Source organism: Pristiophorus japonicus, chromosome 2, assembly GCF_044704955.1.
Source record: "Pristiophorus japonicus isolate sPriJap1 chromosome 2, sPriJap1.hap1, whole genome shotgun sequence".
NCBI classification, from domain to species: domain Eukaryota; kingdom Metazoa; phylum Chordata; class Chondrichthyes; family Pristiophoridae; genus Pristiophorus; species Pristiophorus japonicus.
The window spans coordinates 293,253,450-293,265,856 of NC_091978.1; the positions used below are offsets into that span (position 1 = coordinate 293,253,450).

The 12,407-nt window shown below is 45.0% G+C and overlaps 1 protein-coding gene across 1 annotated transcript in view; it reads right to left on the minus strand.

Moving 5' to 3' along the window:
• abce1 (ATP-binding cassette, sub-family E (OABP), member 1) overlaps positions 1-12,407 on the minus strand; it is a 74,422-nt gene that overhangs the window by 36,115 nt on the left and 25,900 nt on the right. Inside the window, exons 3-5 of the mRNA XM_070871598.1 lie at positions 10,510-10,595; positions 8,717-8,814; positions 6,951-7,068 (exon numbers count right to left, since the gene is read on the minus strand). Of these exons, the coding sequence (XP_070727699.1) occupies positions 6,951-7,068; positions 8,717-8,814; positions 10,510-10,595 (302 nt within the window). The remainder of the gene's footprint in view (positions 1-6,950; positions 7,069-8,716; positions 8,815-10,509; positions 10,596-12,407) is intronic.

A 12,407-nucleotide genomic window follows, 5' to 3' on the forward strand; every position in this document is an offset into this window, starting at 1 on the left:
CTGTAGACGATAAGCTTGGTGCCAGATTTGAGGTCCTGGTCTTCGAACACTATCTTCCTCATGCAACCAAAGGCTGCGCTGGTGCACTGGAGGCAGTGTTGGACCTAGTCGTTGATGTGTGCCCTTCCTGATAGTAGGCTCCCGAGGTATGGAAAGTGGTCCACATTGTCCAAGGCCGCGCCATGGATTTTGATGACTGGGAGAGATTGCTGTGTGACGGGGTCAGGTTGTTGGAGGATTCTTTGTCTTACAGACATTTAGTGTAAGGCCTATGCTTTCGTACGTCTCGATGAAGATGTTGACGATGGCTTGGAGTTCAGCCTCTCAATGTACGCAGACACAAGCGTCGTCCGCGTACTGTAGTTCGATGACAGAGGATGGGACGGTCTTGGACCTAGCCTGGAGATGACGAAGGTTGAACAGGTTCCCACTGATTCTATAGTTTAGTTCATTTCCAGCGAAGAGCTTGTTGAGCGCGAGATGGAGCATTGCAGAGAGGAAGATCGAGAAGAGGGTTGGCTCGATGATGCAGTGCTGCTTGACCCCGGTCCGGACGTAGATTGGGTCTGTGGTGGATCCGTTGGTTAGGATCACGGTTTGCATGTCCTCGTGGAGCAGGCGGAGGGTGGTGAGAAACTTTTGGGGGCAACCGAAACGGAGGAGGACGCTTCATAGTCCCTCGCGGTTAACAGTGTCAAAGGCCTTTGTAAGGTCAAAGGAGGCCATGTACAAGGGTTGGTGCTGTTCTCTGCATTTCTCTTGCAATTGTCGCGCTGTGATGATCATGTCCATTGTACCCCGTAGTGGACGGAATCCGCATTGTAACTCTGGGAGAAGATGGTTGAGGAGGATTCTAGCGCTGACTTTCCTAGTGGCCGACAACAGGGAGATTCCTCTGTAGTTGCTGCAGTCAAACTTGTCCCCTTTTTAAAAGATGGTCACGATTACGGCATCTTGGAGATCTCCATGCATGCACTCCTCCTTCCAGATGAGAGAGATGAGGTCATGTATTCGCGCCAATAGTGCCTCTCCGTCATACTTTAGTGCATCAGCGGGGATTCCATCTGCTCCTGATGCCTTGTTCTTGAGCTGATGGATGGTCTTTTCTACCTCGTGGAGGACTGGGGTTTTGCTGAGATGGTGGTGGGTAGTATGCTGCAGGATTGTGTCAAAGGCAGAATTTCGATTAAGGAGATCTTCGAAGTGCTCCTTTCAACGGGCCCTGACTGCCTTGGCGTCCTTGATGACTGTTTCCCCATTCTTGGCCAGCAGTGGGGTGGGGCCTTGGGCCGTAGGTGGACTTGACTGCGGTGAAGTATCCTCGCACGTCATGGCTGTCGGCCAGCTGCTGAATCCCCTGTGCTTTCTCCACCCACCATCTAGTCTTTAGGGCGCGGGTTTTTTGTTGGACCTCGGCTTTCAGCCATCTGTAGAGCTGCTTTGCTGCTCCAGAGTTGGGTTGTTGCTTTAGGTTCAGAAATGCCCTGCGCTTGCGATTTATTAGCTCCTGGATCTCCTGGTCATTCTCATTAAATCAGTCCTGGTGTTTCCTGGTTGAGTGACTGAGCATATCTTCGCAGATACTGATTATGGTGGCCTGGAGTGCAGACCAAGCGCTGTGGGCACTCTGCACCTCGGGGTCATCGAGGGTTACCAGGTTGGCAGTGAGGCGCTGGCTGTATAGGGCTCTTTTAGTTGGGTCTTTGAGTGCCTCGACGTTGATTTTTCTGTGGCATTGCTTTTGTTGCCGTCGTCGCTTTGGGGCTATATTAATGTTGATGACGGAACGGCGGTGGTCCGTCCCGCAGTCTTTGGCTCCTGTCATGGCGCAGGTGATGCGCACGTCCTTGCGATCCCTCGCTGGAACGATGACTTAGTCGAGCAGGTGCCAATGCTTGGAGCGAGAGTGTTGCCACGATGCCTTGTACTTGTCCCTCTGGCGGAACAAGGTGTTGGTGATGACAAGGTCAGGTTCTAGGCATTTTGTCAGGAGCAGAGTACCGCTGGAGTTGGTTTTCTCTATCCCCTCTCTGTCGATCACACCTCCCCAGGAGGTCTGTGTCCTTACCGACTCTGGCGTTGGAGTCGTCGAGGAAGATCAGTTTGTCGTCCGTAGGGACGTGGGACAGGGATTGTTCGAGGTTGGAGTAGAATACCTCTTTGGCCTCATCTGCTGCGTCAAGTGTTGGGGCGTACGCACTGATAACTGTGGCGCACTGGTTCCGGGATAGTGTGAGCTGGAGAGTCATGAGACGTTCGCTAATCCCACTGAGGCGGTTGACCAGCTCGTTCTTGATGGCAAAACCAACTCCATGGAGGCAGCGTTCTCCTTCTGGTTTGCCTTTCCAGAAGGTGGTGTAACTCCACCTTGTTCTTTGAGCTAGCCTTCCCCTGCCCGCCAGGTCTCGCTTAGGGCAGCGATGTCGACATCAAAGCATCTAAGTTCCCGGGCAACGATGGCGGTGCGGCGTTCCGGTCTGTCGCTGTTGGGAGTTGTCCATGAGGGTCCTGACCTGGAGGTCCCAAACTTCATTTTGAAGGGTGGAAGATGCCTGTGCTGTGCGTGAGTTCTTTTAACGTGGGATAGCTATTGCACACCGGCTACCACACGGGCTTAGCAGAGCAAGGTCTTGGTCCAGTGGCAAGGGGGTCCAAGACAACTAGAGACCAGGCACTACAGTATGGGCCTAGTTACCTATGATGGGGTGAGAGTCATAAACTCGCCGCTGAGCAGCGCCTTTTGGTGAGGTGGTGAGAAAACCGAGACCTGGTTGAGGGCAGGCATTGGGATGGTCAGAGGTCAGAGTGGCCACAGCCACCATGTGCTCGACAGAGACTCCGTCACTGAGTGGAGCCAGTGGCTGGGTGGGGGGGGGGGGGGGAGAAGAGGAAGGCTCGAACGTCGCCTGAGGGATGGAGGCCTGAACGTCGCTGGTGGGAGGACGGCCCGAAGGGGGAAGCTTCGTGCGTAAGGCGAGGAGTGAAGGAAGGACCCAAACCTGTGACTGGAGCTAGCTGGAAGTTCAGCGTTGTTGAGATCATCGGGGATCAGTTGGAGCAGCTGAGTCGGCCAGCGGGGAGTAAGAAGAGAGAGTACAGTTTGAAGGGACTTGGCAGCAGGGAGGTCGATATGGAAGGCAAGTGTTGATGGGGTAATGGGGGATGGACAGTGGCTTTTGCAGCACGGGTTTTAAGAACATAAGAACATCAGAATTAGGAACAGGAGTAGGCCATCGAGCCCCTCGAGCCTGCTCCGCCATTCAACAAGATCATGGCTGATCTGGCCATGGACTCAGCTCCACTTACCCGCCCGCTCCCCGTAACCCTTAATTACCTTATTGGTTAAAAATCTATCTGTGACTTGAATACATTCAATGAGCTAGCCTCAACTTTTTCCTTGGGCAGAGAATTCCACAGATTCACAACCCTCTGGGAGAAGAAATTCCTTCTCAACTCGGTTTTAAATTGGCTCCCCCGTATTTTGAGGCTGTGCCCCCTAGTTCTAGTCTCCCCGACCAGTGGAAACAACCTCTCTGCCTCGATCTTGTCTATCCCTTTCATTATTTTAAATGTTTCCTTAAGATCACCCCTTATCCTTCTGAACCCCAACGAGTAAAGACCCAGTCTACTCAATCTATCATCATAAGGTAACCCCCTCATCTCCGGAATCAGCCGAGTGAATCGTCTCTGTACCCCCTCCAAAGCTAGTATATCTTTCCTTAAGTAAGGTGACCAAAACTGCACACATTATTCCAGGTGCGGCCTCACCAATACCCTATACAGTTGCAGCAGGACCTCCCTGCTTTTGTACTCCATCCCTCTCGCAATGAAGGCCAACATTCCATTCGCCTTTCTGATTACCTGTTGCACCTGCAAACTAACTTTTTGGGATTCATGCACAAGGATCCCCAGGTCCTTCTGCACCACAGCATGTTGTAATTTCTCCCCATTCAAATAATATTCCCTTTTACTGTTTTTTTTCCCCCCAAGGTGGATAACCTCACACTTTCCGACATTGTATTCCATCTGCCAAACCTTAGCCCATTTGCTTAACCTATCTAAATCTCTTTGCAGCCTCTCTGTGTCCTCTACACAACCCGCTTTCCCACTAATCTTTGTGTCATCTGAAAATTTTGTTACACTACACTCAGTCCCCTCTTCCAGGTCATCTATGTATATTGTAAACAGTTGTGGTCCGAAGCACTGATCCCTGTGGCACACCAGTACCCACCGATTTCCAACCCGAAAAGGACCCATTTATCCCGATTCTCTGCTTTCTGTTCGCCAGCCAATTCTCTATCCATGCTAATACATTTCCTCTGACTCCGCGTCCCTTTATCTTCTGCAGTAACCTTTTGCGTGGCACCTTATCGAATGCTTTTTGGAAATCTAAATACACCACATCCATCGGTACATCTCTATCCACCATGCTCGTTATATCCTCAAAGAATTCCAATAAATTAGTTAAACATGATTTCCCCTTCATGAATCCATGTTGCATCTGCTTGATTGCACTATTCCTATCTAGATGTCCCGCTATTTCTTCCTTAATGCCTTAATGATAGTTTCAAGCATTTTCCCCACTACAGATGTTAAACTAACCGGCCGATTGTTACCTGCCTTTTGTCTGCCCCCTTTTTTAAACAGAGGGGTTACATTAGCTACTTTCCAATCTGCTGGTACCTCCCCAGAGTCCAGAGAATTTTGGTAGATTATAACGAATGCATCTGCTATAACTTCCGTCATCTCTTTTAATACCCTGGGATGCATTTCATCAGGACCAGGGGACTTGTCTACCTTGAGTCCCATTAGCCTGTCCAGCATTACCCCCCTAGTGATAGTGATTGTCTCAAGGTCCTCCCTTCCCACATTCCTGTGACCAGCAATTTCTGGCATGGTTTGTGTGTCTTCCACTGTGAAGACGAAGCAAAATAATTGTTTAAGGTCTCAGCCATTTCCACATTTCCCATTATTAAATCCCTCTTCTCATCTTCTAAGGGACCAACATTTACTTTAGTCACTCTTTTCCGTTTTATATATCGGTGAAAGCTTTTACTATCTGTTTTTATGTTTTGCGCAAGTTTACTTTCATAATCTATCTTTCCTTTCTTTATTGCTTTCTTAGTCATTCTTTGCTGTCATTTAAAATTTTCCCGATCTTCTAGTTTCCCACTAACCTTGGCCACCTTATACGCATTGGTTTTTAATTTGATGCTCTCCTTTATTTCCGTGGTTATCCACGGCTGGTTATCCCTTCTCTTACCGCCGTTCTTTTTCACTGGAATATATTTTTGTTGAGCACTATGAAAGAGCTCCTTAAAAGTCCTCCACTGTTCCTCAATTGTGCCCCCATTTAGTCTGTGGTTCCAGTCTACTTTAGCCAACTCTGGCCTCATCCCACTGTAGTCCCCTTTGTTTAAGCATAGTACGCTCATTTGAGACACTACTTCCTCACCCTCAATCTTTATTACAAATTCAACCATACTGTGATCACTCATTCCGTGAGGATCTTTTACTAGGAGATTGTTTATTATTCCTGTCTCATTACACAAGACCAGATCTAAGATAGCTTGCTCCCTTGTAGGTTCTGTAACATACTGTTCTAAGAAACAATCCCGTATGCATTCTATGAATTCCTCCTCCAGGCTACCCCGTGCGATTTGATTTGACCAATCGATATGTAGGTTAAAATCCCCCATGATTACTGCCGTTCCTTTTTCACATGCCTCCATTATTGCCCGCCCCACTGTGAAATTATTATTTGGGGGCCTATAAACTACGCCCACCAGTGACTTCTTCCCCTTACTATCTCTAATCTCCACCCACAATGATTCAACATTTTGTTCATTTGAGCCAATATCATCTTTCACAACTGCCCTGATATCATCCTTTATTAACAGAGCTACCCCACCTCCTTTCCCTTCTTGTCTATCCTTCCAAATTGTCAGATACCCCTGTATGTTTAATTCCCAGTCTTGGCCACCCTGCAACCACGTTTCTGTAATGGCCACCAAATCATATCCATTTGTAATGATTTGTGCCGTCAACTCATTTACTTTATTTCGAATGCTGCGTGCATTTAGGTAGAGTGTTTTAATACTAGTTTTTAAACCATGATTTTTAGTTTTGACTCTTCCTACAGCCCCTTTATATTCAGTGGCCCTTTTTGTTTTTTGCCTTGGGTTTCTCTGCCCTCCACTTTTACTCATCTCCTTTCTGTCTTTTGCTTTTGTCTCCTTTTTGTTTCCCTCTTTCTCCCTGCATTGGTTCCCATCCCCCTGCCATATTAGTTTAACTCCTCCCCAACAGCACTAGCAAACACTCCCCCTCGGACATTAGTTCCGGTCCTGCCTAGGTGCAGACCGTCCGGTTTGTACTGGTCCTACCTCCCACAGAACCGGTTCCAATGCCCCAGGAATTTGAATCCCTCCCTGCTGCACCACTGCTCAAGCCACGTATTCATCCGAGCTGTCCTGCGATTCCTACTCTGACTAGCACGTGGCACTGGTAGGAAAATATTTTGGGGGTGAATGTGTTAGAGCCGCGGGGGGCGGGGCGGGCGGGGAGGGTAGGGTAAGAGATTGAAGGAGAGAGGTGTGAAGGATTGCAGCAGATGGCCAGAGGAAGGTTTATTCGGGGAGAGCTCCCAAGGGAGCTGTTATCCCATCCACCATCTTGCCGAACAGAGGGTTATACCGATAAGAGTTATATGCAGAAAGACGGGAGGAGGCTCGAGCATTCGGCATGGACTGGTTGGGCTGAATGGCCTATTTCTGTGGCCCGTTTCTGTGCCGTATATCCTATGTATTATGCAAAAAAAGCTTGGCGGATTACTAAAACATGCTACTTTTTGACAAATGTAATAAACTGCCGGCAACAAAAATATCACTGAGTGACAAAATGTTTTTTCATTTTTTTTTTAAAATATGCCACCCCAAGACAGAACTCACATCATATTTCCCTAGGTTAGGCTTTTGCTTTCCTGCTAGGATCTTCAGAGCTGTAGATTTTCCAATACCATTAGTTCCCACCAAACCCAAAACTTCACCAGGTCGAGGAATAGGCAACCTAAAATTCAGATCATTTGGAGTTATTAAAATTTACTCAACTTTGAAAGTATAGTAAACTGTTGTGCACAAGTCACATTTTCATGTACATCATCTAAACAAAGGTAAACATTATACAACGCCTTGCAGGTTTAAGTGTGTATGTTGGCTATGTTCAGACTGGAGACAGGAGATTCAAGAATTCCTTTCCTGAAATTACAACTAGTTACCCACATTTGTTGATGAAGAAACTGAAAATGGAACTGAAAAGTTGGAATTATGACTATCTGACACTTCTACAAAATGCACTTTATTTAGCTACCTATTTTTCAAAAATGAAAACTCACTTTAAAATGGACATCACACTTGCAGATTTATACATTCTATTTGGATCCACAGTCAATATTCAGAAATAATTTTCTAGTTTCACAAATGCAATTTGATTATATTATTTAAAATAATTGGAAGTGCTTTTAGAATTACATAGCTACCAAGATTCATAAGAGATTATACAAATGAGTGCCACTGTGGTGTCGTCTTAAAGTTCCAACTTGCACGACTAGCGAAGGGAAAATGAACAAGGGTCTGATGCTTCTGCACCAGGAAAAAAGATGGTTTGCTATGTAGGATGGTCTTATCTGTATCCTAGCTGCTGGTTACAGAGCACCACTGTAGAATATTGAACATCGTGGAACATACTGAATACTGTAGAACATCGTGGCCCCCTCGACCTGCGAGAGAACAGCTCCGCAGATCGGGCTATAAAAGAGCTGGAGCAGCATACCACTTCAACCTCCAGCACGAGCTGCTCCAACGATTTTGAAATGGGTGACTGGGTGACATCATCAAAACCCTGGTCGTCGTTTTGGATCGTGGGCAGGAACATCGGCAGGGCCCAGGTACAGAGGAGTGGGAAGGTCGGGGCAGAGGAGCGGCGAGTGTTTGTGGCGAAAGTGCGACAGATGAGGGTACGGGGCCCAGAAGAGCCGAGGGTCATGGGGCAGCATGGGCCAGCCCACACTGCGATGTGTGCGCGCGCTAGGTCTGTGCAGCAGAGCAGGTCTCCAGTCATCTTGGTTAACCCTTGCCACTGGACCAAGACCTAGCTCTGTCAAGCCCGTGTGGTGGCTGGTATGCAACGGTCACCACACGCTAAAAAAAATCCACGTACAGGCATCTTCCTCCCCCTCAACTGGTGTTCAGGACTGGAACATCGGGTCCCTCACCGAAACACCTGTGAACTCGTGGAAGCAAGTCATCGTCGTTCGAGGGACTGCCTATGATGAGAATATTGATCAAGCAGGAGGACAATCAAAAGCATCAAGTTTTTTGGGTTCTACTCTAACAAATATTAAGCAAGGTATGACATTTGATCCTCCATAAAATGATCTTACTGCCTTTCATTAGTAGGGTCTACTTTTTTTTTTAAAAAAGCCAAAACCAATTATATGCAAATCTAATGCAATGTTAATGCCTGATATAAGGACATCTCAAAATTTCAATTTGTTCAGACAAATTCACGCTGATTGATCTCAAAGCTGTCTTTGTTTTTTTGTGGAGCTGCATCAATCATATACAAGTATTTATTATATACACCATGATGTATACAACATTAATTATAGGACATTCTTAAAAGCAGCCAACAAGTGATTCTCAAAGCATTCACATACCTGTGAAGCTTGAAAGAGTTTGCACAGTATCTATGTGTTGTCTCTTTAGCCAAATTGCTTGGCAGGTTAACAATTGATAAAGCTCCAAAAGGACATTTCTGAAATAGGAAACAGAAAACCAAATCATCATTAAAATGTTAATATCACATCACCTGCAATTGATTACTGGCAACACTACCAAAATTAGAGCATTTCACCTAAAAGGTCTGCAATAAACAGTTTATGGAAAGTGACGGAATAAATGCAACTTTTTGCAAGAACTTTACTTTTTTTTTAAATGGACGAGCTATAATCTAAAAAAATACAGAAAAAATGCTAATTGAAAAAATCTGTATTACGACTATATATTTTTTCTCTCTCACTATGATGTAACTATTCAAAATATGTAAATGTTGTCACCTTCCCAACAACTTTTATAAACATGAGGGTGAGGAACACTCACAATCTCACCCCAGAAATCTAAAGTGCTGAAAGAGAAGGTTGGGAAATATTGAGGGAAAAAAAAATCACAAAGGGTCATGAGAAACACATATGAACATGTATGTCTTACTTATAAACAAAAAGGACCCGTTTTATATTTAGCAATAGCATTGTTCACTAATCACTATTAGTATTTGCGCACTATTTAGAAACGTGCCGTTTGATCATTTATCAGATAGCATACACAATATTAGCATCATTTACAGTTCTATGTATAAACTAGGTTTAACTTAAAAACAGCAAATACCTGAATGGTACTGACCAAGAATTTGCAGGTTCAATCTCAAGTCTACGTGGAGCTAGCCAATTTTGCCTGGAGGAGTGTTAGGCGTGCAACATTCCGATTAAGGGACAGAATACAATCAGCCAAAGATTCTGCCCTGGCCCCACTGAGTGTGCTGTGATATCAGGTGAAGAGATGACAGATTCAACTGTGATACCCACTGACAAATAGCCTTGGATGCTCATTCTCTAAGGTCACACAGCAATAGCTATTTGGGTCAGTCACTTTTGGGTACTGGTGAAACTGTACCCCGAAAGGAAGTGGAAAAATGAACAAGACAGTTGGAAGAAAAAAAGACAGGTAAAGAGAGAAAAAAAAGAGAAAAAAAAGTGGGATACTACATTTTCCCATAAATAACAATGGAATTGTTTTAGCAAACCACTATTTATGAGCATATAGGTCCATAAAAAAAAATCCAAATATCCTGCAAACTTATGGCAGAGTGCACATCATAAGTGTACGATTGCAGCTGGGCCAAAAAGTGTGTGTGTGTCTGTCTGTGTGTTGGGGGGGGGGGGCGTTGCAGGACAAATCAGGATAAGTTAACATGGGTAACTCTTGAATATCTTTGACAGCTGATTACATTTGGGGTACCCATAAAAGCTTGGAATCAAGCTGGATTCTCTTTTTTCTCAGCTGATACATGGTATAATATCCAAGTATGTACAGGAGTGGAAGGGAAGAGAAAGAAACAGAACATTTTAAAATCCATATGCAGTAGTTTCTAGTTTATACAGTAAGAGTTTAAGACAAGGTAGTACATTAGTAACACTTAGCGATGGTTAATGCTCCATATGCTGAATATTTACAGATCCAACGTGACTGCCACATTTAAAAGGAACAAAAATAAAATCTAAAAATAAGATCGGGGCATATTATGGGAAAACAGTAAGATATTGATGATGCAACCAGTTGTAAGATCAAAGTTCTATAAGGAGAGGCGCATAAGAAATCGGCAACATTTAAAAGTTACTCTTCTGATGGACACCAACACATTACCCTGCTGAAAAAAATATATAGAACGGATTACCTTAATGCAAATACCACAACCAATACACAGAGTTTCTGAAATCCAGGCGATCTTACTCTGAGCAGTAACTTCAATGCAGAGCTTTCCTGCGAGAAGGAAAAGTACCATTTAAATGGCATGATTTAAACTTACTAGAGTGGCACTTAATAGGTATTTTTATAATTCTGACATTTACTGAAAAATTGTCACATATTTGAAGTATGGCTTAATGAAAATCCAATCACTGTTAGCACGGCTCTACGGTAACATTCTCACCCGAGGCAGAAATGAATTCAAGCTCCACCCCCTGTATTCGACCACATAACCTAGGCTGACACTTGAAGTACAGGGAAAATAATGCATTGTTGAAGGTGCTGGCTTTCAGATGAGATATTAAACTGTGACCCTGTCTACCTGTTCTTGTGGATGGAGAAAGATCCCATGGTATAGTAAAAGAGAAGGGCAGTCTCGCAGTGTACTGCCTGATATTTATCCCTCAACCAAAACCATCAATCAGGATTAAGTGGTCATTTATCTCATTAGCTGTTTATGGTACCTTGCTATGTGCAAATTGGCTGCCATGTTTGCATATGGAAAATAATCCATTGGCTGTGAAGTGCTTTAGAATGTACTTCACGACGCAGGACAACGATCGCAGCTAAACCAGCAAAGGGGTAGGCAAGTCCATGGTTGGAACTGAAAGATACGAAAATTATAGTCAAGTTGTTGGGACGCAAGGAGGTAGAATATGGGTCTTAGAATCACAGAAAGAGGCCATTCGGCCAGCCGAGCCCATTCCAGCTCTCTGTAAGAGCACTTCAACTAGTCCCACTCCCCTGGCCTTTCCCTGTAGCCCTGCATTTTTTTTCCCCCTTCAGATACTTATTCAATTTCCTTTTGAAAGCCATGATTGAATCTGCCTCCTCCACCCTTTCAGGCAGTGCATTCCAGGTCCTAACCACTCGCTGCGTAAAAAAGTTTTCCATCATGTCGCCTTTGGTTCTTCTGCCAATCGCCTTAAATCTGTGTCCTCTGGTTCTCGACTCTTCCTCCAATGGAAACAGTTTTTTTTCTACACTGTCTAGACCCATCATGATTTTGAACACCTCTACCAAATCTCCCCTCGACTTTCTCTGCTCTAAGGAGAACATCTCCAGCCTATCCACGTAACTGAACTCCCTCATCCCTGAAACCATTTTTGTAAATCTTTTCTGTACCCTCTCTAAGGCCATCACATCCTTCCTAAAGTGCGCTGCCCAGAATTAGAGACAATATTCCAGATGAGGCCTTACCAATGTTTTATAAAGGTTCATCATAACGTCCTTGCTTTTGCACTCTCTGCCTCGATTTATGAAGCCCAGGACTCTATGCGTTTTTAACTGCTTTCTCAACCTGCCCTACCACCATCAACTATTTGTGCACATATACCCCCAGGTCTCTCGGTTCATGCACCTCCTTTAAAATTATACTCTTTAGTTTATATTGCCACGCCTCATGCCAAAATGTATCACTTCGCACTTTTCTGCGTTAAATTTCATCTGCCACGTGTCCGCCCATTCCACCAGCCTGTCTATGTCCTCTTGAAGTTTATCACTATCCTCCTCACTGTTCACTACATTTCCAAGTTTTGTGTCATCTGCAAATTTTGAAATTGTGCCCTGTACTCCCAAGTCCAAGTCATTAATACATATCAAGAAAAAGAGTGGTCCTAGTACCGCCCCTGGGGACCACCACTGTATAGCTTCCTCCAGTCCGAAAAACAGCCGTCCACCACTACTCTCTGTTTCCTGTCACTTAAATAATTCCATATCCATGCTGCCACTGTCCCTTTTATTCCATGGGGTTCAACTTCGCTGGCAAGCCTACTATGTAGCACTTTATCAAACGCCTTTTGAAAGTCCATGTACACCACATCAACC